At 53.9% G+C, this 23,293-nt stretch overlaps 1 protein-coding gene across 1 annotated transcript; it reads left to right on the forward strand.

The window, feature by feature from the left end:
* The first annotated feature begins 807 nt into the window (after positions 1-807).
* Positions 808-15,720, forward strand: SART1 (spliceosome associated factor 1, recruiter of U4/U6.U5 tri-snRNP). Its single transcript, XM_065881445.1, has 20 exons — positions 808-1,166; positions 3,022-3,079; positions 3,456-3,511; positions 4,049-4,175; positions 4,292-4,397; positions 4,648-4,725; positions 4,871-4,970; positions 5,062-5,204; positions 5,293-5,499; positions 6,241-6,365; positions 6,445-6,578; positions 6,712-6,845; positions 13,069-13,242; positions 13,422-13,532; positions 13,856-13,943; positions 14,453-14,543; positions 14,633-14,768; positions 15,221-15,310; positions 15,413-15,534; positions 15,637-15,720. The coding sequence occupies exons 1-20, from the start codon at positions 854-856 to the stop codon at positions 15,653-15,655; spliced, it is 2,412 nt and encodes an 803-aa protein (XP_065737517.1). The 5' UTR covers positions 808-853; the 3' UTR covers positions 15,656-15,720.
* The last annotated feature ends 7,573 nt before the right edge of the window (positions 15,721-23,293 follow it).

Here is a 23,293-nt window from a genome sequence, read left to right on the forward strand (position 1 = left end):
GGGGGCGGACCATTAAAGGGGCGCACGGTGTAACAAACGGGCCGCCAGAACTAGCAACTGTGAGGCGGGGGTGTCAGGAGGGATTGTGTGGTCTGAGCTTTTACATTTAAGCAACTTCAGGTTAGAGCCCCTCTCCTCAAGGGGGAAAAAAAAACCTCAAACACACGGACGTGCCAAATTTTACATTCAATTTCAGGGGACTCAGACACGCAGAAGTTCATCTTGACCTCCGTAGCAGTCACAGGGCGCAGGTTAAAAAATCCGATCCAAGGAACGGGGGAAGGCAGCGTTTGCAGACAGTACTAGTTGTAGGGATTGGGAGGAGGCTGGAATGTGGAGCTGGGGGGGTCTCAGGAGAACACGCTCGTCGTTGAACACCTGATGGAGCCACGACCCCAGGGAGTTCACTAGGAGGACGCCTACTGGAGCGGTGGGCGCTGCCCACGGAAAGTCCGTGAGGCAGTGACTGTCCCGTGACTGAGGGTGTACAAACGGAGGGAAGCCTGAGAGGGGCTTTTCTGGGTCGGCGGTGCCGACTTAGACGGCCCCTAGGTCCTTAAAGTTCTGGGATGCCGTCTTACCCAGACCCGGTCGCACAGCACCTTGAGACGCGCATGCGCAATTGGTCGACCTGCTCAAAGACTGCACCACGGCCCGAGGCGGCCGCGACTGCGCAGTCGGGCTCCGATCCCGGCTTTCCCATGAACCTTTGGGGCAGGCTCCGAGGCAAGCGACGGAAGCAGCCGCTCTTGGTTTCCGGCAATACGACACCGGCTGTCTGGCGACCCGGAAGCGTTCCCATTTTGCGTTGTCGGGGCTCGGCGGTAGCCGGGCTCGGGGTGGACACACCACCATGGGGTCGTCAAAGAAGCACCGTGGGGAGAAGGAGGCGGCCGGGACCACGGCAGCGGCCGGCACCGGGGGCGCCACCGAGCAGCCGCCTCGGCACCGGGAACACAAAAAACACAAGCACCGGAGCAGCGGCGGCGGCAGCAGTGGCAGCGAACGACGGAAGCGAAGCCGAGAGCGTGGGAGCGAACGCGGGAGCGGGCGACGCGGGGCCGAAGCTGAGGCCCGCAGCGGCGCGCACGGGCGGGAGCGCAACCAGACAGAGCCCTCCGAGCGGCGGGTGAAGCGGGAGAAGCGGGAGGACGGCTACGAGGCCGGTGAGGGGCGGGGCCTGTGCAGGGGGCGGGGCGATGGGGGGTGTCTGGGGGTGGTGGGGCTCTGGGTTTGGAGGCCGAGCATACCAGGCCGAGGCATCGCCAGACTCTCTTCGTCAGTACTGTAACGGGTCTTCCTGTGGTTATTTGGAATTAAAGGTTGTTTTTCTCTGTTAAACTTCGTGAGGATAGAAATTTTCTGTTTTCCTCAATTGGCATATCTCAGGCCCTCCCTAAGTGTGTTGAGTGAGTGAATGAAGTGGTGCCAGCACGTGCAGAGGCAAGAAGAAACCTGATATTGCGCAAGTTGTGTAGAGTTCACAGCAGAGACACGAGGCTGTGAGATAGGCCCTGTTAAGAAATTTGAACTTTGTCTTGAGAGTCGTAGGGAGCCATGAGTTTGAGCTGAGGAGTGCTTGATCATATTCATATTTTGCAAAGATCATTGTGTTGAGAACTGGGTCAAGGGCAGTGAAGATTGGAGGTGAGGTGAAGGCTGATGGTGGCCTGCACCAAGGCAGCAGCAGTGGGATGGAGGGGAGATTGGAAAGGTGTTTCGGAGGACGATGTGACAGAGCTTAGCACTTGGAAGAGGACGGGAAGGAGAAGAAGGAATTGAGGATGCTCCTTGAATTTTGGCTTGAGCGATTAGGTGGGTGGGAGTGCTGTCGACTGAACTTGAGGAGTTTGGAAGCAACACAGATTTTTGGAGGGAGACAACGAATTCGCTTTTGGAGAGTGTTGCATTTGATGTGCATGGAGCAACCCAGCATTTGGGCCAGATAGAGCAATTTGGGAATCATGAGAGTTCAGGTGGCAAATGAAGTCCCTTGAGAGACTGAGGAGTGAGAAGCCAGGGTTGGGAGTAGAACCTGAGAGATGCCAATGTCTTAGTAGTAGGCAGAGCCGGAGACTAGAAAAAGGAGGTAGGCTATCCCCCAAAGCAGGAAAACCGTAGAATCTTGTGTCATGGGATCTGTGGGAGTGATCAACAATGTCACACACCACAGGAGATCAGGCGAAAACCAGAGCTGAAAAGAATCCATGGGATTTCGAATTAAGGAGGCTGGTGACCTTGGAGAGAGCCTAGAAGGGTTGGGATGCAGGGTCCAGGTGGGATAAAAGGGAAAGAGGGAAAGAGGTAGGTTGTGAGGTGGGCCTGCCGGAAGGATGAGCACATGGTGGCAGCTGGTTGGGGCAGCTCCACCTGATGGAGTCTGGCTGTTGCAGCTCCGCCTGATGGAGTCTGGCTGTTGTCTCTGGTGTTCGCTGAAGCTATTTGCTGTTTGTGAGGTGGGTGGAGGAGGTCCGAAATGCCCCTTTATCTCTGTGACCCCGATATCATCATAGAACAGGCACCAATAAGTGTGTTTCTTCATTGCACGAATTACACAGAGGACACAGTTATGTTGCCAAGGTGGTTCCTGCCCTGTGAGGAGAAACAGACCCAGAAATGACTGACCGTACTATGCAGTGCAGGGGAGAGCAGTTCATGCTGATCAATAATCGAACAGGACTCCACGAAGGAAGTGGCATTTCGTTGTTGCATTCGGATAGGATTTTGTTAATCAGGGTGAGGCCAGAGAGGGCAGTGCAGGTTGAAAATACAGAATGTACAAAAGTGAAGAGGCGGCAAAGTGAAGGATGTAGAAAGCTGGACCTTTTGCATCAAGAAAGGAAGGTGTGTGGAGAGGTGGCATTCTCAGAGCCTGGGACTCAGGTAGAAGGAGCTCCTGGGGAGGAGGAAGCAGGCCCAGGTGCTGGTGAGGGCCTCTCGTTTTCGGCCCTGCAGCTGGAGCCAAGGCTGTGGCTGCAGGCCCTGTGTTCAGCTCCTGAGCCTTGCTGCTTCTTGTTCCAGCTGCCAGCTCCAAAGCAAGCTCAGGTGATGCCTCGTCACTCAGCATCGAGGAGACCAAGTAAGTACTGTCTCCTTTACGTTTCTGTGTTTTCTTACAAGCAGTTTCAGGGGCAGCTGTTTCGGGTGGCTTTCGCACAGTAACGCGTTCTGATTGAAGTTGGAAGTTGCCACGTAAATCATCTTAGCCAACCATTTGAGTTACAGAAGTGGGCAATTAAGACCCAAGAGGAAGGATGGCATTTCACTGGTTAGAGGCAGGCCAGGCCTTCCGCCTGCTTGGGAGGCCAGTGCTCTTCCCAATGCTGGGTCAGGCCCTAGGTTTGGGACCCTTAGGACCACTCAGTCCCCTCATGTTTTCACCCTGTCTGTCCAGAAATGCATTCGGTACTGCTCTTTCTTTGACAGCTCCTAACACTTGTATCTCTTGCCCTCAGTAAACTCCGGGCAAAGTTGGGGTTGAAACCCTTGGAGGTCAATGCCGTCAAGAAGGGTGAGTGTGGGGCTGAGGGTGGGGGAAGGGAGGGCATTTGGGGCCAAGGAGAGAGGCCATCTGAAGGGGTCTTTGAAGAAAGTGGGCACAGGTTCAGCACCATTCAGCGGTCCTGTGTTTGTGCTGGCAGTGGGCGCGGGGCCCTCCTTGCTGTTGTGTGGCGGATCTGGGACTCAGCTGCTTCTTGTAGTTTGAGCAGTTGGCGTTGCATCCTCAGTCTGGCTGTGAGGTAGCATTAGATGGGCTGAGAGATGTGCACAGTTCCTGCAAACGGATCTGGGCTGTGCAGGTGCTGGTTTTTTCGTTTTGTTTTGTTTTTGAAGTATGATCAGAGGGACTGTGGAAGGCATGGAGGGTCCCATTGTGCTGTGGGGAGACATGGGAGGGTGGGGTCGCGTGGGAGTAGGGAGGCATGGATTCTTCCCCCACCCCTGGCCCCTCTGGCCCCCTGAGCTGGACGGGGGCAGCGTGAGTGGCTCCCTCCTCTCCCCACCAGCCTTGGGCAGGCATAGCCTCACGCCTGGGCCTCCCTTCCAGAGGCGGGCACCAAGGAGGAGCCCGTGACCGCCGATGTCATCAATCCCATGGCCTTGCGACAGCGAGAAGAGCTACGAGAGAAGCTGGCGGCTGCCAAAGAAAAGCGTCTCCTGAACCAAAAGCTGGGGTGAGGGTCCCAGCCGGGCAGGCAGGGGGAGGGCCCGAGGAGGCGCCAAGCAGCTCTGGAGTTGGGGTGGGGGAGCAGGAGCTGGCTCCCGGAGCATCACTGTCTTCCCTCTTCAGGAAGATAAAGGCCCTGGGGGAGGATGACCCCTGGCTGGATGACACTGCAGCCTGGATCGAGAGGACCCGGCAGCTTCAGAAGGAGAAGGACTTGGCAGAGAGGAGGGTGAGGTGCTGGGAGCTGGGGTGTCGTTCAGTGCTTCTGGTGGCCTGACCGGCTGGTGAGGCAGAACATGGACCCTGGGGAGTTGAGGCTGGGCTCAAGGCTGTAGGAGTGGTCAGTAGTGCCCGCGCTGGGTTTTCAGCAGCGTGCCTCCCAGTCCTGTGCTCTTTGCACTCACATTTAGTAAGGCCCCGCACCTTCTGCTGATCCTGAACAGCTTGAGGTCAGACGTCACCCCCTCCCTGTCCCATAGGCCAAGCTGCTGGAGGAGATGGACCAAGAGTTTGGTGTCAGCACCCTGGTGGAGGAGGAGTTCGGGCAGAGGCGGCAGGTGAAGCTGCAGCAGCTGGGGGGTGGCGGTGGGGTTGAGCCTGGGGTCGGGGGGTGGGGGCGGGGGGTGCTGTCCTTGGTGCTGGGATCCCAGGGCTTGGTGGATCGGGCTCCTGACCCGGCTGGACCTTCTGCCTCCCTTCTAGGCCCTGTACAGTGCCCGGGACCTGCAGGGCCTCACCGTGGAGCATGCCATTGACTCATTCCAAGAGGGGGAGACTGTCATCCTCACCCTCAAGGACAAAGGTGGGTTGAACTGGGGTGCTCTGGCTGGGGCCACAGGCACTGCTGAGTTGAGGGCGAGCGTGACCGGCCACTGCTTCCGCCCTGGCTCCAGGAGTGCTGCAGGAGGAGGAGGATGTGCTGGTGAACGTGAGCCTGGTGGATAAGGAGCGGGCAGAGAAGAACGTGGAGCTGCGCAAGAAGAAGCCTGGCTACCTGCCGTACGCAGAGGATGAGAGTGTGGATGACTTGGCACAGGCAGGCCGGCAGTGTGGGCTCTGGGCGGAGACGGTGGTGGCTCTTCAGGAGCCGGGTTGGGTCCTAACCTGTACTTCTTGTCTTGCAGCAAAAACCCCGCTCTGTCCTGTCCAAGTACGATGAGGAGCTCGAGGGCGAGCGGCTGCAGTCCTTCCGTCTGGAGCAGGGCGGCGTGGCCGATGGCCTCCGGGAACGGGAGCTGGAAGAGATCCGGGCCAAGCTGCGGCTGCAGGCTCAGTCCTTGAGCGCAGCTGGGCCCCGGCTCGCCTCCGAGTACCTCACGCCCGAGGAGATGGTGAGCCCCGAGGCCTCCACCCGCACTTGTGACTAGGGTGGTGACTCTCCCTCCCCTCGGAGGTCACAGGCTGCCAGAATGAGCTAAGGAGGGGGATCAGGTGATCATGTGGTGCTTGGTCCCTGTGGATGCGCAGTCATTGGCAGCCCCGAGGAGGAGCTGTGGGCAGGCAGTTGGTGTAGACAGAACAAGGACCGTGAGCCAGGTGGCCCTGAATTGGTGTTCAGACCCTGCTGCTTAGCCAGCCCGTGCCTGGGGTGAGTGATGTAAGTACCAGGCGCCCCATCTGAAATGGGGATGGCGAGAGCCAGCTCTTGGGGGCTGATACAAGGATTGGTGGTGATCTGGTAAGTGGTCATTTTACAGCAGTGCGTGGCTGTCGCCGTTGGGATGGCTGTGTGAATTCGCAGGTAGACCACTGGCTCAGTAGGTTGCTTGGCTCTGTGGTTATGAGCAAGACTCTGCAGCCAGACTCCTGGGATTCACAACCCCGGCTCTCCTGCTTAGGAGCTAGCTGACTTTGGACGAGATACATAATCTCTCTGTGCCTCGGTTTTCCTCATCTCACGGGCGGGAGGGTAATCGCCCACACCTCACATCTTGCCCATGTGCGTGAACTACGTAGGACCACAGCCAGGGCAGAGTAGCGCTAAGGCGGCGTTCGCTCTCATGGGCTTGTGCTGCTACCTTCCCCCACCGCCACCCCGGCCTTCACGTTTCTCTTTTCTCTCTCCCCTTCAGGTGACCTTTAAAAAGACCAAGCGGCGAGTGAAGAAGATCCGCAAGAAGGAGAAGGAGGTGGTGATACAGGCTGATGACCTGCTGCCCCTTGGGGACCAGACTCAAGATGAGGACTTCGGTTCCAGGTGGGTGTGGGGACAGGGGTCGGTGTTGGCGCTGAGCCAGCCCCGGGGCCAGGGCTCACACAGAGGCCTCTCCACACAGATTGCGGGGCCGGGGTCGGCGCCGAGTGCCTCAGGCAGACGAGGAGGCCCAGGAGGAGGGGGAGAAGGAGCCTGTGTCTCAGCCCTTGCAGTCAGATGACCCCCGCGTGGAGAACATGGACATCAGCGACGAGGGTAAGGGCCCAGCCAGCCCGTTTCGGGGGGTGGGAGGGCAGAGGCGGAGTTGGGGGCAGGGGTGGAAAAGCAGGGACAGGAGCCCAGGGCCCCTGGAAGTGATCTGAGCCGGCGTCTCCCGTGTTTCCACCAGAGGAGGGCAGAGCTCCGTGGTCTGGGTCACCCGAGGTGCTGGAGGAGGATGAGGCGGAGCTGGAGCTGCAGAAGCAGCTGGAGAAGGGGCGCCGCCTGCGGCAGCTACAGCAGCTGCGAGACAGCGGTGAGAAGGTAGGGGGGCTCCTGAGGCGTGGGTGGGCGCTGGGCCCTTCGGTGACAGGTGTGTCTGCAGTGGCCTGTCCTAAGGAGCACGTGCTCCCGCGCCATCGTAGGCAGCACCCGCATTTCAATTTGCATCCTCTCTTTTGTTTCGTATGGTGTTATTGGTAGATTCTAGGTTTCTGCAGCGTTTCCACTAGGGCATGTTTTAGTGGTTGGATCTTTCCCTCCCTTCTTTCCTTCTGGAGTGTGTATTGCATGCCTTACTGTGTGTGAGGCATTGTCCCAGGGCTGGGGAGTCATTGGAGAACAGGACAGCCAAGGGTCCCTATGCCTTTCATGGAGGCAGAAGTGGCGGTGAACTTGTGAACACGAGCAAACAGTAATTTCTGATAGTGACTAGAGCTGAGCAGACCAGACAGGAGTCACCGGGGGGTTGGTCTCTTGGTTCGGGTGTTCAGGGAAGACCTTTCAAGGGGAGACATTTGAACTGAGACTGAAATGACACAAAGGAGCCGATCTTGCGCAGATTCAGTGTGGAGGTCGCGTAGACAGACGTTCAGGCCCTGGGGACAGCAGATGTCCTTTGGATAGACGACCTTAGAATGTTGGAGAACCAGGTAGGCTGGAGCAGGGTGAAGGGCTGGTGGTGTGAGCTGAGGCAGAGAGGTCAGTGGGGCCTTGAGGCCGTGGTCATCGCTGACCCTCACGGGGCACTGGCACATGCCGGGCACTGCTTAAGTGCTCTGTGTGCTGCTTCATTTAATTCTCACAGCAACACCCTATGAGGAAGGTTCTGTTTTCTCCATTTTACAGTTGAGGAAAACTGAGGCACAGAGGCGTTAGGCAAGTTGCCCAAGGTTACATGACTGGTAAGTGGCCGAGCTGGAATGTGCACAGCTTGACTCCAGAGCCCACACTTGTAACCCTGCACCTCCCACCGAGGGAGAAAGTGGGGCTGGAGACAGAGGCTGCAGCAGCGAACCTGGGGTGCCTACCGTGTGGGGTAGCGTAGGAGGGGAGCCACAAGAGTGAGGCCTCCCTGAAGCCGAGGAGAGGTTTCGAGGAGAGGGAGGGCGGCGTCATCTAACACTGCTGAGGGGCAGGTCGGATTTGGCACCAGTGGAGACAGTGCCCTGGCAGAGACAGTAGCTTCTGGAGGACTGAGGAGAGACGGGACTCACGGAGGTGAGGGCAGCAGCTTGCGACGATTCCTCAGTGCAGGAGCGTGAGGGCTTTTTGTTAAAGGGCCAGAGAGTAAACGTCTGAGGCTTAGATCTTGGCAGCAGCTACTCAGCTGCTCTGCCAGTGTAGCCAGTGGGCATGGCTGCATGCCAATACAGCTTGCTTTACGAGGACAGGCAGTGGGCCCCAGTTTGCCCAACCCCACTCTAATAGAGGACGGGAAAATGGGGCAGTAGCTGAAGGGGGCGCGAGTTGAGGAAAGTTTTTCTCTTTCATAGTTAACGCGGAATAGCGTTAACATTTAAAAATTATGTGCGAGTGTCCCAGAGTCTACGGCTGAAAGGATTGTAAAGGTTACGTGGCCCGGTGGGATTAATCACGATTGGGTTTTCTACTGGCTGGGCCATTTACTGAGATGGGGGAGACTAGGGGAGGAACAGGTGTGGGGAAGAAAAGCAAGTGTTTCCATTTGGTTTAGTTAGCTTTGAGGTGCCTCCTTATTGGAGGTGATTGATATTGAATAGGCAGTTGGATGTATGACTTTGAACTTCAGGGGAGAGGCTGAGATGAGAGATACAAGCATGGAAGTCTGTGTAGCTGGGATTTAAAACCAGAGGACTGGATGGAATCACCAGGAGAGTGAGTATAAATAAGGAAGAGAACGTAGGGCTCCAGGCGAGGAGGGCAAAGAGGAGAGGGTGCCGTCCTGGAAGCCATGTGAAGAAAGGTCTGGAGTGGAAGCGTGTGAGCAGCTGTGGCGCATGCTCCAGAGAGTCTGGTATCAGGAGGATGGGAACTGACCTTGGGATCGGGCAGCACGGAGGTCACTGATGCTCCCATCTTAAGGTCAGCTCTGTGGGGTGGTGGGAAATGGGGACTAGATCTTGCAGGCTTTAACAAGGTTGCTGGACACAAGATTAATAGATGAACGTTGATTGTGTTTCTGTACACCAGCAATAGGTAGAAAATGTAATTTTAAAAAGGACACCATTTATGAAAGCGATATAGATGGTGAAGTAATGTGGATAAGCAAGAGAAGGCAATGTGGGAAAGGAGTAATCAGCATAGCAACAAGATAAAAAGGAATGAATGATTCGTAAGATCTATATGGGGAAAATTAGAGTCCGTTTTCGAAAAGCATTAAACAAGACGTGTTGTTTTAGTTTCCAAGGGCTACCATAACAGAATACTACAGGCCGGGTGGCTTAAACAACAGCAATTTATTCTAACACTTCTGGAGGCTGGAAGTCCAAGATCAAGGTGTTGGCAGGTTTGCTTTCTCTTCAGGCCTCTCTTCTTGCCTTGGAGATGGCCATCTTCTCACTGTGTCCTCACATGGCCTTTGTCTGTTCTCTGACATCTTTCCTTCTTGTAAGGACACTAGCCTATTGGATTAGGGCCTACCCTTATGACCTCATTTGACCTTTATTATCTCCTTAAAGGCCCTGTCTCCAAATACAGCCACACTGGAGATGAGGGCTTCAACATACAAATTTTGCGGGGGACACATTTCAGTCCATAACAACCATGTTAATGGATACCACTAATATTGTAAAGATGTCTGTCTTCTCCAATTAACCTATAGATTAAATGCTGTTCCAACAGAAATCCCAATAGAGACTTTTGTGGAAGCTGGCAAGTTGACTAAAATTTACACGGAAGATCAAAGGGACCAAAATAGCCAAGACGCTTTAGAATAATAACGTGGTGGGATTTGCTGTAACAGATATCAAGTCTTTTTAGAAAGTTGAAATTGAAACAGTATGATATTGGCATAAGTGTGGACTAATAGGGCTGAGATTGAATACAGGGACCCAGAAACAGACTACTGAGCCAGGACACGTGGTGTCCCAGTGTGAAAGGTGCTCAGCTCCATAAGTGCTGGTGGGACAATCAGTTACCTATTTGGAAAAATGTGAAATTGGGTTTGTACTTCACACCTTATGCAAATTCACTTAGATTAAGAACTTAAAAGTAAAAACAATATTTGAGGCCAAAGTAAAAAAAAATTACGTTTATGACTTCGTGGTAGAGATTCTTTTTTTTATTGTGTTAAAATACACGTAATGTTTACCATCTTACCCATTTTTAGGTGTATGGTCTGTGGTATTAAGTATATTCACCTTGTGTGCAGCCGTCACCGCCATCCATCCCCATAACTCTCTTCACCTTGTAAAGCTGAAACTGTCCCCATTAAACACTAACTCCCCATTCTCCCTTCCCCCCAGCTTCTGGCAATCACCATTCCACTGTCTGTCTCTATGACCTTGACTCCTCTAGGGACCTCCTATAAGTAGAATCATAGAATATTTGTTTTTATGTGATTGGATTATTTCAGGAGAAAGATTTCTTACAATATAAATGTAAAGCATAAACCATGAAGAAGAAAACAGACATTTTACTTAGAAATAAAAATTTTTAATTTTTAAAAAAATTTACTTATTTATTTTTGGCTGCATTGGGTCTTTGTTGGTGCACGTGGGCTTTTTCTAGTTGTGGCGAGCAGTGGCTACTCTTGGTTGTGGTGCGTGGGCTTCTCATTGCAGTGGCTTCTCTTGTTGCAGAGCACGGGCTCTAGGCGCACGGGCTTCAGTAGTTGTGGCACGTGGGCTCAGTAGTTGTGGCTCGTGGGCTCTAGAGCGCAGGCTCAGTAGTTGTGGCGCATTAGCTTAGTTGCTCCGTGGCATGTGGAATCTTCCCGGATCAGGGCTCGAACCCATGTTCCCTGCATTGGCAGGTGGATTCTTAACCACTGTGCCACCAGGGAGGCCCCTTAATTTTAAAACTTTGTTTTATTTAAAATACATTATGAAGGAGAATTCCCTGGCGTCCAGTTGTTAAGACTCCGCGCTTCCACTGCAGGGGGCATGGGTTCCATCCCTGGTCGGGGAACTAAAATCCCACATGCCTCGATATGTGGCCAGGAAAGAGGAAAAACGACATCATAAAGAATGTAAAAAGACAGGCCAGAGGGAGAAGATATTTGTCCATATGCAGAATGGCATTCAGAGAATTAGAAGGATAAATGACCATTAGAATACCCCGCGAGGCCCAACCTCAGTAGTGATCAAGGAAAGGTGAGCTGAAACAATGACAGACTGTGTCACACGTGCATCATTTGGCAAAAATGTCAGTCTGACAACATCAAATGTCAGTGAGGATGTGGAGCAGCCAGAATTCTTAGCCACACTTTTCATGGACGTGTAAACGAGTCTAATCAGTGGGAAGACACTGACGAACCTTGCAGAATGAAAGTGAGTGTGTTCCGTGCGGCTCACCGGTCCGCACTCTCACGTGTGCCCCAGAGAAATGCTTGCATCAGGTTGCTTCAGCTGCGTTACTCGTGGTAACAGAAGAAGAACATCTTTGGTGCACTAGATAACTAAATCGAGGTATGATCATGTCACGGAATATGATTCTGTAGTTAAAAGCTAATGAACCATAGCCGCTCGTGTCAAGATTAACCTTAAAATACATATATACTTACATATATATAAAAACAAGTCATAGTAGAATCATATAGTACGATTCAGATTGCATAATGTTTGAAAAATGCACAACAAAATAACAGACTGTTCGTGGATAGGTCTTTATGTGGTAAAACTATAAAGGAGAGCCAGTGAATCATGACCACAGATATGTGGGGAAGAGACACTTGGGGTTAATAATGTTTCTCAGCCAGGTGATGGGGACATGGGTGTTTGGTGGTGGTTATTTTTAAAAATATGCATGTATTATAAATAACCCATTTTTGTGTAGGATGACATTCATTTAAAAATGGAACATAATAAAATGAAAGGAAAAGGGTTGCAAAAGTGGACATGGAGACTAGAAACTTCTCGGAGGAGTTTGCTGTCAGGGAGCAGAGCAGGAGGGCTGCGGTATTGAAAGAGGAGTTTTGTTTTGTTTTTAAATTTATTTTTGGCTGTGTTGGGTTTTTGTTGCGCGTGGTCTTTCTCTGGTTGTGGCGAGCGGGGGCTATTGTTCGTTGCGGAGCACAGGCTTCTCATTGCGGGGGCTTCTCTTATTGTGGAGCATGGGCTCTAGGTGCACAGGCTCAGTAGTTGTGGCTCGTGGGCTCTAGGATGCAGGCTTAGTAGTTGTGGCGCACGGGCTTAAGTTGCCCCGCGGCATGTGGGATCTTCCCAGACCAGGGTTCGAACCCGTGTACCCTGCAGTGGAAGCACGGATTCTTAACCACTGTGCCACCAGGGAAGTCCAAGGAGGAGTTTTTAAAAGAGGGGAGAGCGACTTCCCTGGCGGTCCAGTGGTTAAGACTCCGTGCTTCCACTGTGGGGGATGTGGGTTCGATCCCTGGTCGGGGAGCTAAGATCCCACATGCCGCGCAGCCAAAAATAAAAGAGGGGAGATCCTAGGTCATCCCTGTGTGCTTGTGGGAATGACACAACAGAGGGGACAGTGAGTGTAGTCAGGAGGGGGGGCAGTGTCAGGAGCAGAGTTCTGAGGGCCCTTGGAGCCGTGCCAGGTAAGGTGGCCTGAGGTGGGAGCAGGGCCGGGCGTCTGCTGTGATGGGAGGGCAGGCAGGGTGGGTAGCTGGTGGATTCAGTGCCAGAAGCAGGTGGAAGGTCCACAGAGTATCTAGCCTGCAGCCTCAGGGACAGGGTTCCGGGGGGAGGGATGTTTACGCCGAGTCCTAAAACTGGAGTTTCTCAGGTGAAGAGCGGGTGGCAGAGGAGTGGCGGGAGAGGCCCTGGAGGAAGGCGTGCGTGTGAGGCTGCAGGAGTGAGCTGAGCGGCTCTGGAGAAGGGTCGGCCCAGGCCCGGTCATGAAGGGCCGTGTGGGATTTTGGATATTAATTCAAAGGGCAGTGGGGAGCCATTGACGACTTTGTAGGAGGGAAGCGAGCCAGTGAGATCGGTGCGGAGCGCAGAGCAGACGGGGGCCAGGGAGAAGTAGAGACCGGTCTGGTCTGCCGTGAGCAGTGGGAATGGCTTGTCGTACTGCCACCACGGAGGGTCTTGGGTTCCTGGGTCTCTGTGGCCCCACCCCAGAAACTTGCGGGTTTGCCCACAGCCACTCCCTCCCTCAGGTGGTGGAGATCGTCAGGAGGCTGGAGTGTCGCCAGCGGGGCTGGGAGGAGGAGGAGGATCCGGAGCGGAAGGGGGCCATCGTGTTCAACGCCACGTCGGAGTTCTGCCGCACGCTGGGGGAGATCCCCACCTACGGGCTGGCCGGCAACCGGGAGGAGCAGGAAGAGCTCATGGTGGGTCCTCGGCAGCCCAGCGCCCACACGCTCCCCTGGCCTGCTCTGCTCCGGGGGCAGGGGCGCGGCGTGGGCGGCAGTGTCGGCCCTGCTGGTCCTCAGTGCCGAGCCCCAGTGCTTAGGTGGGACGGGCCGGCTGAGGGCTGGGCCGCCTGGGCTGAGCCTGATCTGTCCTCTAGGACTTTGAACGGGATGAGGAGCGATCGGCCAACGGCGGCTCCGAATCTGACGGGGAGGAGAACATTGGCTGGAGCACAGTCAACCTGGATGAGGAGAAGCAGCAGCAAGATGTGAGGACAGGGAGGAATGGGGCTGGGGCCGGGAGGACACGAGAGTGGAGACCCCGCTGCCTTGGGGTCAGGAGCTGGGCTGGAGGCCCAGCTCTGTGCCTTCCTAGCCGTGGGGCCTCCATGTCTCAGAGCCTTGGTCTCCTCATGCATAAATGGAGTGTATAAACCTCACGGGGTTATTGTGGATTAAATGAGACATCTTGTCATGCAGGGCCTGGTGCATAGAGAGGTCCACAGTCCAGTGGGGGGTGACTGTTGGGTTGGAGGGTCAGAAGAGCCCCTGTGGCCCACTTACCACCCCCATCATTCTGTGCCACCCCCAGTTCTCCGCCTCCTCCACCACCATCCTGGACGAGGAGCCCATCGTGAATAGAGGGCTGGCAGCCGCCCTGCTCCTGTGTCAGAACAAAGGTAAGGGGCTTGGGGCAGCCTTGCTGGGGCCTGGGTGCTGTGGCGGGAAGGGCAGGCGAGGCAGGTGCTGGCGCGGCTTCCCCTGGTCCCTTCTGCTGCCTCTTCCTCGTTTCTGATGCCATGAGCCACTCCTTCCCCTGCACCCTGGTTCCGGGGCAGTCTTAGTAGCAGCTGGCCTTCCGTGCTGCATCACCCCATTTTCAATGCCCGTGCTCACGTATTCCCCTGCAAAGCATCCTTTGAGGCTTAGTGTCTCCTCTGGGGAGGAGTGTGAGGAGCTGAAACAGTCCAGGCTGTGGCACAGAGGCCTTGGCATTAGGATCCCAGTCCTGCCTTCTACTTCTACCAGTGGCCCCTGACAAGGACCTGACTCTTGTCTCTGTGTCCTCCGTCTACACAATGGGCCTGATGTCCATCCACTCCCACGGCACAGCTCTGAGGGTCTCCCAGTGGCCCCGTGCTGTTGGCGAGTGCTGGGCAGCCTGGAGTCTCATAACCCCTGTCCTCAGGGCTGCTGGAGACAACGGTGCAGAAGGTGGCCCGGGTGAAGGCGCCCAACAAGTCCCTGCCGTCAGCCGTGTACTGCATCGAGGACAAGATGTGAGTGGGGCACCAGCCTGGGCCGCACGGCCTGGAGCCTGGGCCGGGGGGGCAGCGGCTCACACTGAATCCCTGTCTGTCTCGGGCAGGGCCATCGATGACAAGTACAGCCGGCGGGAGGAGTACCGAGGCTTCACCCAGGACTTCAAGGAGAAGGACGGCTACAAGCCTGACGTCAAGATAGAGTACGTGGACGAGACGGGCCGGAAACTCACTCCCAAGGAGGTGAGCGGGGCCTCTGAGGCAGGGCTGCGAGGCAGAGCTGCACCCCAGGGTCTGGGCTGGGGGGCTGGTGGCGTTTGTGTCTATGGCAGGCACGGTGGTCCCCCTCGCAGGCCTGGCGGGAGGGTGCCTTTGCTGGCCTGACCCCTCACTCTCACCGCCGGCGGCCCTCGCGGGGCGGCCGACTCTCCCATCTTGTCTTTGTCTTCCACCCGCCAGCGCTCTTCCCCACATGCTCCCTGGGTGTGCTGCCCCCTCGCTCCAGCCCCAGCCCGGTGCCCCGACGAAGTCCATCCCTCCCACTCTGCTGGGGGCCCCAGAGGGTGCTAGGGCTGCTGGCCTTCTCCCATCCCCTCCCAGCCACCCCGCCCCACCCTGGGCCTAGGGCTGCCCCTCCCCTACCCCGTGCGGCTTGGGCGGCTCCAACACGGTCCTGCCCCCCTCCCCCGTCGCAGGCTTTCCGGCAGCTGTCCCACCGCTTCCATGGGAAGGGCTCGGGCAAGATGAAGACGGAGCGGCGGATGAAGAAGCTGGACGAGGAGGCGGTGGGTGCCCGAGGGGTCGCGGGGGGGGGCCTCGGGACGCGTGGCGGGCAGCTGAGGTGCCGAGGCCCGCTCCCACCGTGTTGACCAACCCTGCCCCCGCAGCTCCTGAAGAAGATGAGCTCCAGCGACACACCCCTGGGCACCGTGGCTTTGCTCCAGGAGAAGCAGAAGGCCCAGAAGACACCGTACATCGTGCTCAGCGGCAGTGGCAAGAGCATGAACGCGTGAGTGGGGAGGCGGGGCGGGCACAGGGCCTCGCGGTGCATGCGTGGGGTCGGGGAGGCTCGCAGCCGCTCTGCAGCCTCACACCCCTCTTCTCTCCGCAGGAACACCATTACCAAGTGAAGCCGACCTCCCTTCTGATCCCCTCCCGACTTTAATATTAAATAAAGTTCCCTCCTTATTTTTTCCCCCCCTGGTCATGGTGCAGATTCCAGGGTTAGACCTAGGAGGAGGGCAGATGGAGGAGCATCAGTGACACTGCCCTCAGGCTCCATCACCTTTGTGACCTCAGGCAAGTCACTGAACCTCTCTGGGCTTTAATTCTGCCATTTGTACCATCAAGACACCTCTGCTTCATAGGATGTCTCGTGACAATTAAATGAACTCATCCGTTCGTTCACCTGCAGTGCGAAGGTGAGCAAGGCCCCTCAGAGGTGGCTTAGAGTGATGGCCTCTGCCAGGTGAGACCTGGTCGTAGGTGACACAAATAACTGAACGGAGATTCAGGGAGAAAGCTAGCCTGGATCCTCTAAGGCGGTTGTCCAGCCCACCCTGGGCCCCAGCCAGCTAAAGAGAAGCCAGCTGGTTCACTTTCTCGCCCCCTCCCCTGGCCTCCCCGGTGTGGTTGCATGGGTCCTGGCCATCTGTTGAAGGCCGTGCCTTATCCTCTGCAGGGCTAGCTTTTGGGTAAGTGGAAGGTGTTTTAGAGGCTCAGTCACCCTGGTCTCTCCCAGCCTCCAGAGCCACAAGTGGCACTGCCCTCCCCGGCCAGGACGGGCGGGGCAGGGACTGGGGGCAGCGCAGGGCGGAGGTGCTACCCGAGGCTGCTCCGTGATCCTGTACCGCCTTGGTGTGTGTGGAGCGAGAGGCTGAGAGTTCCTCGGAGCACCTCCTGGGAGCGGTGTCCAGTTAAGCAGGGAAGAACTCTGTGCGGGGTGAGCAACAGCCTGAATCAAGGGAAAGGTGACAGCTGGCTCCCGTGGGAGTCCGACCAAACCAGCGCCCACCCTGACGTACACCCGGATGCACTCCAGACGCTTCACGGATTTTTTTTTTTAATGAAGCGAAGAAGAGAGTGGATAACCTTGGGGTGAGAGAAATGTAAGCAAGGGACAAAAATACAGTTGCTTAACACATTGCCTTTGATGACAGTTTTTGCGTGGCAGACCCAGCAAGCACCAGCCCCTCCTGCTTTCTTGCGCTCATCTCCTCGTTTTGAGGTCTGATTCTGATTTAATTTTCATCTGGGCTGCTTCCTCATGGAGGGTCCCCGTAGGATGTCTAGCCCAGATCTGGGATTTGGGGAATCTCAGTCCATTTCTCCTGGAAGCCTCTGAGGCACGTCCGGTGTTATGGATGGGCAGTCCAGTGTCCCTGGTGGCATAGCACCAGCTCTGGCCGAGCTCTTGTCAAAGCTCACACCGTACACTGTGCAGCCTTTTAGGAGGCTGTCACCATCATCAGAGCCAGAAACGACCAAGGCCTAAAGCAACGGTGGACCAGGGTCAAATTGACCAGGTTTGGCCCAGGATGCCTCCCAACGCTGACCCTGTGACTGAGGAGACAGTAAATAGTGCACCAGGGGCTAGGAGGGGCTTCCAGGGACTCGTAGGGGCCTCTCCAGGAAGCCTCCCTGCTTGGCCGTCTGCTTCCTCTGAGACATCCTGTGGCCTCTGGTCCCCAGGCCCCGTGCTTGCCCTTCCCGGCCCAAATGCATGCTAGCTAGTCCCCTCCCCAGGCTGTGCTTGCCCCTGCTGGGGGCTGGGAAGCAGCAAGGCGTCAGTTCAGCTCCCTGGAGGTGGGAGGGGCTGGGGGCCACCAGATCTTTTGAGGCCTGAGCCCCCAGCACAGGCAGAACCCTGGGAGAAGGTGGGGCCCTGCCAGCAACACTTTCCCCCTCAGGAACTGCAGGCAGTGATGCCTCCGCACAGGCTGGTGTGAAGGTCCCTGAGGTCTTAGCCAGGGCCTGGGGGCAAGCTGGCTGGGGCGCTAACTCATCTGGACTGCTTTTCTATTCACAAGCTGTCTGACCTCGGGCGAATTCCCACTGAGTCCGTGTTTCATCTCAGTCTTCCAGGGCTGGTGTAAAGCAGAGTTAAGAACGTTCATCCTTTCATTACTTCAGCAAATGTTTACTGAGCATCAGGGCTGCTGGGCCTGAGGGTAAGGAGCAGGGCCAGACTGGCTGCCTGGGCCCTTGAGGATCTGATGGGTGAGCAGCTGTCGAGCAAGGACACCACCAGACGTGAAGGGGATGGGGGGAGTCCATGCCGTTCCATGTGACACAAGGCCTTCAAAGGGGCTCAGAGAGCCCAGCTTTAATTTACAGAAGCCCATACATCTGCCTCTCTGCCACCGGCCCACGTGGCACCCTCACCAAGGTATAAAGGCCTGCCCAGGACCCCTTCGCCACTCCCAGCCGCTTCATTCCCTGGCCAGCCCCCAAGAAGGCCCTTTCTTCTGGGCCTGGTGATGGGAACCTCGGCCCAAAAGCCGATTATCCGAAGTGGGTGTGGCCTGCAAGTGAAACGGGCAGGATGGGTCCCCTCCTCACTCAGGTGGTCCTTCTCCCTCTGAGCTGTGCCCACACCCTGACCAGGTCCACTGAACCCCTTCAAGCCCCAGCAGCCATACCCAGGCTGTGGCTCCTGTCAGCTCATGGTCCAGTTCTGTCATTTCCCCGCAGGACTGGGAAGCAACAGGGTCCCCTGCCTTCTCCCCTCCCCCTCCCCAGGGCTGCCTGATGAAGCCTCCCCAGTTCTTATCCTGGAGGCCCAGGTAGGGCCCTGCCAGTTCAGGCACCCTTCTGAGATTTGTTCTCTGACCCCCTGGGATTCTGTGAGTGTATCAGAGTTCTCCAGAGAAACAACCGTTAGGATATGCACACATATGTGAGGTTTATTATAGGAACTGGCTCACGTGATTATGAGAAGCCCCAGATACGCCATCTCCGAGCTAGAGACCCAGGAAAGCCGGTGGTGTGAGTCTCAAGTCTGAGCCTGAAGGCCTGAGGAGTGAGGAGATGGGTGTCCCAGCTCAAACGGGGCAAACTCGCCCTCACCGCCCCCTCCCCGTCCTCCTCAGGCTCTCGGGGCGCAATGGGTGAGGCCCACCTGCATTGGCGAGGGGGCCTTCTGTACTCGGTCTACTGCTCCAAATGCTAACTTCCAGAAACACCCTCACAGACACACCAGAAGTAACGTTTTACCAGCCATCTGGGAATCCCTGAGCCTGGTTAAGTTGACACACAAAATTAACCATCACAGTCACCTAAAATGGTCTAGAAAATCCCTTTTCTGCTTAAACAGAGTAGTTTCTGTTCTATACAAGTAATACTTTCTGTTTGTCCTGTTTCTCTTGTTTTTCTCCTTTGCTTTCTTTTTGAGTGATTGAGTGTTTAACACCTTTTCTTCTTACTGGCTTGGAAGTTATCCACTCTTCCTATTCTTTTGGAGATTACCCTTAACGTTTCAACGTGTGTATTAAAGTCTAAACTTGGTCAACTGATCTATCTCCCTTCAAACTATACAAGGCCTTTAGAACCCTTTAATTATGATTGCTCCCTCTCTATCCTTACATGGGTTTTGTTTTTTTTTAGTTTTGGCCGCATGGCTTTCGGGATCTTAGTCCCCAACCAGGGATGGAACTGGTGCCACCTGCAGTGCAAGCGCAGAGTCCTAACCACTGGACCGCCAAGGAAGTCCCTATTCTTAGGTGTTTTTATCCTCCAGGACCTTATCTTGACTTTCTAAGAACCACCCCCTAGTCAGACATCATCATCATTAATGAACTTGTTCCTCGTTCCTTCTTGCCTCTCAGATCTCTCCTCTGGAGTCATTTTCATTTTTTTCTGAAGTTTGTCTTCTAGAAGTTCTGTCTGTTGGTGATAAACTACCATATTCTGCTGCTCTGAATGTCTTCATCTTGGTATAGGATGGAGATGGCTGTCCTCGCTCACAGGGCCGAGGTGAGAGCCAAAGTCACTCCCCCAAGGCCATTTCTCTGAGGCCCTAATGCCCTGGGTAGTCAGCCTCACTCGGGGTCTTCACTCCGGTGGGTCCCAGCCCTTCCTGCGACACCCATTTCCCCCTCTCTGACTCCTGACGCACCAGGTCCTGCCATCTCAGGTGACTCCCATCAAAACCCCCTAGGCTGGCACTCCAGGCCTGTACCTGCCAGACAACATGGCCCTGCCCAGTGAGACCACGTTACCTGCCCTTCCTCAGACCCCTGCCCTTTCCCTCCTCTGTACACCTGCTCTGGGGACACTAAGAAAAGCAAAATTGCCCTCTGTGTCAATATATGCTCCCCTGCGGGGGTGGGCGGAGACAGGAGGGGTCCCAAAATGTGTCTGATTTGTCAGCCTTCAACAGAAAGGGAAACTGAAAAAGGGGAGGATTTCCCTGCAGAGGCCCCCTCCCGCAAAGCTCTGTGTGAGACAGATCAGTCAGGGCAGATACTGCTGTATGAGTTCCTCTGCACCCTGATTTGGGTCCTTTAGAACTGAAAGAGGACGAGGGCAGCTCCCCACCACTCTCCAAGTGCTCTTGAGCTCATACTCCAGTCTGTGTGCTGAGGGTTGAGAGACTAACGCCTGGGTAAGTGAACTCCCCTCTTCTGTTGTGGAACTTGTTACCAGTGGCTAACCAGTCACAATTGCTCTTGGGGCCCTCGTACCCTATGCTTGGACTGAGACTGCTACTGTGTTACTGGACTGTATCATCCGAGTGGACCGTTGGGCTCCTGCAACCCAGGGCAAGTGCTGACTTACTGGTGGACATGCTTATTGTGACCCTGCTGGCAGCTTCTATGGACGTCGACTGAATGTGGAGCCAGGAACTGATTACACCCCTCTCACTTTGGCCAAGGTCATGCAGTTCGAACCCCAGGAAGAAAAAGAATACCCTTCTCATACAGAAATTCATGAAAACGGAGTGATACACAGCGCTGTCTCCATGCTTAACAAACTGCACTGGCTAGAAACAAGGGTTTCGGGTGCTTGGCACCTCGCTGTGAACGAGCAAAGGTTACCTAGTGAAGTGGATATTTCAGCATCACCAGATTCTATCGTAACAGTAACTGAAGAAATTGCTGCCACTTGGGAGACAGCCTTGGGCACTGCTAACGGTTTATTCCTCTATGTCGCCAGGCAAGGTGCGCAATGGGCCTTGACACATTCCACAGGGATTCTGGATTCCCCCAAGTATGTCATCAATGCATCACACGTGAGCACACGAGCCACTGTTGGCGTCCCGACTTTCCCTCGCATTGATGATATTCTGAGAGTAGTTCCTACTGAGGAAACTGCCCATGCTGCTTTACGTGCTCCTCAGACACAGGTAAGCAGAGTTGGTTGGGCCTTGAATGAAGACAAAATCCAGGGTCCCGCAACCCAAGGAATTTCCTAAGGGGATATCTGGGCAACTACTAAGGACAAATTGCTGTCCTTTTCCTCAAACTACAAAGAGGCCCTACACCAATTTGGCTTCTTTGTACATTGAAGGCAGCATATTCCACATTTAAAGCCTTTAAACTGGGTCACCAGACGAGACCAGTGTGCAGGGGCCCTGACACTCAGCCCCATGGAATTCGTCTCAGCTTTGGAAATTATATTCCTCCAGTACTTATTGGCCCCAGGGCTTTTGCATTTATGAACTTCTTCCTGCTGCTGAGCAGTGCACACTCCAGAATCCCACGCATATCCTCTCAGAACGTGATAGACATGTGCGTGCTGGCCAAATTTCAGTGGCCTTGAAGCCTGGTCTACTCACTCCCCCAGGGGGCTATTGGTAAAGTGTATTAAGACATTGGATCCCAGAGTTCTCTATAAAGGAAAATTCCAGTACGGTCATTTGTAGTTTAAACCTGCTAGAGAACTCATCTTGAGCTGAAATAAAGAACACAATAGACAGGATACACAATAGAAGGGACACAGTTTAGGAATCAACCAATTGGAAGACCAGATTGAGGAAATCTTCAAAGAGGGACTGAGAATTTTAAAAATGTAAAAGAAAAGCTAAGAGATATGGAAGACAGAAGTAAAGGTGCTGGGGCTTCCCTGGTGGCACAGTGGTTAAGAATCCACCTGCCAATGCAGTGGCCACAGGTTCAAGCCCTGGTCCAGGAAGATCCCACATGCCATGGAGCAACTTAAGCCCGTGCGCCACAACTACTGAACCTGTGCTCTAGAGCCCACAAGCCACAACTACTGAAGCCCGTGGGCCTAGAGCCCGTGCTCCGCAACAGGACAAGCCACCGCAATCAGAAGCCCGTGCACCGCAGTGAAGAGCAGCCTCCGCTCGCCACAATTAGAGAAAGCCCATGCACAGCAACAAAAGACCCAACGCAACCAAGAATAAATAAATAAATTTATAAAAAATAATTAAAAAAATTTATGGACCAAAAAAGGCATAATGATGGAAATTTAAAAACACTCAAAACTAAAGTATAATTAAAATACTAGATATTTCACACCTATCAGGATGGCTACTAGCAAACAAACAAATAAAAAATAATGCATTGGCAAGGAAGTGAAGAAACTTGAACCCCTGTGCACTGATGGTGGGGAATGCAAACTTGTGCAGCCACCATGGAAAACGGTATGGCAGTGGGTCCTTAAAAAATTAAAAATAGCCCTGTGATCCAGCAATTCCACTTCTGGGTATATATCCAAAAGAACTGAAAGCAAGATTTCAGAGATATCTGTACATCCATGTTCATAAGAGCATTAGTCACAACAGGTAAAAGGTGGAAAGAATCCAAGAGTCCACCGACTCTTGGATAAAAAAATGTGGCACATACAAACAATGGAATATTATTCAGTCTTAAAGAGGAAGGAAATTATGGCATATGCTACGACATGGATAAACCTTGAGAACATTATGCAAAGTGAAATAAATAAGGCAGTCACAAAAAGGCAACTATTGAATAAGCCCACTTATCTGAGGTATCTAGTCAAACTCATAGAAACAGAAAGTAGGGAATTCCCTGGCGGGCCAGTGGTTCGTGCTCTCACTGCCGAGGGGCCAGGTTCAATCCCTGGTCAGGGAACTAAGATCCTGCAAGCCGCATGGTGCAGCCAAAAAAAAAGAAACAGAAGGTACAATAGAATTGTGGTTGTCAGGGACTGGAGGAAGGGCAAATGGGGAGTTGTTAATGGGTATGAAAAATTTCATACACAAAAAAATTTCAACGCAATTAAAAAAAAAATACAAATACTTATAGAGATGCATTAAGGGAAATTTTAGCCTTAAAAGGTAAGACTGTCACACAGATTACCTAATTACAAAGGGAAAATAATACCTTCATAAGAAAATGACCTAGAAGCCATCCCTTTAACCAGGTGATCAAAATTAGCATCACCAATAGTTGGACATCCTGTATCACGTGCCTTGCGATCTGCAATAGATGAACATCATCTCTGTACCTGGTGATGTGGTCAAAGCACATCAGCTCTAGGTTTTTGCTAAAATTGTTTAACTCAAATCTAAGCATACAAAAATAATCACACAAACCCAAACCCAGGACATTTGTTATAATAAAACTGGCCTGAACTTGTTAAAAAGTCTATTTTATGAAAAATAAACCAAAAAAATGTTTAAAAGTCTATTCTAAATTAAGAGGCTAAAGAGATGTAACAACTAAATGCAAAACCTATGTGTTTTGTATGTATAGAGAAGTAGAACATGACAAAATGTTATAAATTAGTGACCCTGTTGAAGGGTACACAGGTACTTATTTTATAATTATTTTACTTTTTCT

Source organism: Phocoena phocoena, chromosome 8 (assembly GCF_963924675.1).
Source record: "Phocoena phocoena chromosome 8, mPhoPho1.1, whole genome shotgun sequence".
Taxonomy (NCBI): Eukaryota; Metazoa; Chordata; class Mammalia; order Artiodactyla; family Phocoenidae; genus Phocoena; species Phocoena phocoena.

Coding starts and splice junctions, on each gene's coding strand:
- SART1 (XM_065881445.1), top strand. CDS start 854: ATGGGGTCGTCAAAGAAGCACCGTGGGGAGAAGGAGGCGGCCGGGACC. Junction 5,205..5,292: donor GTGTGGATGACTTGGCACAG/GCAGGCCGGCAG, acceptor CTTGTCTTGCAG/CAAAAACCCCGCTCTGTCCT. Junction 6,366..6,444: donor GATGAGGACTTCGGTTCCAG/GTGGGTGTGGGG, acceptor CTCTCCACACAG/ATTGCGGGGCCGGGGTCGGC.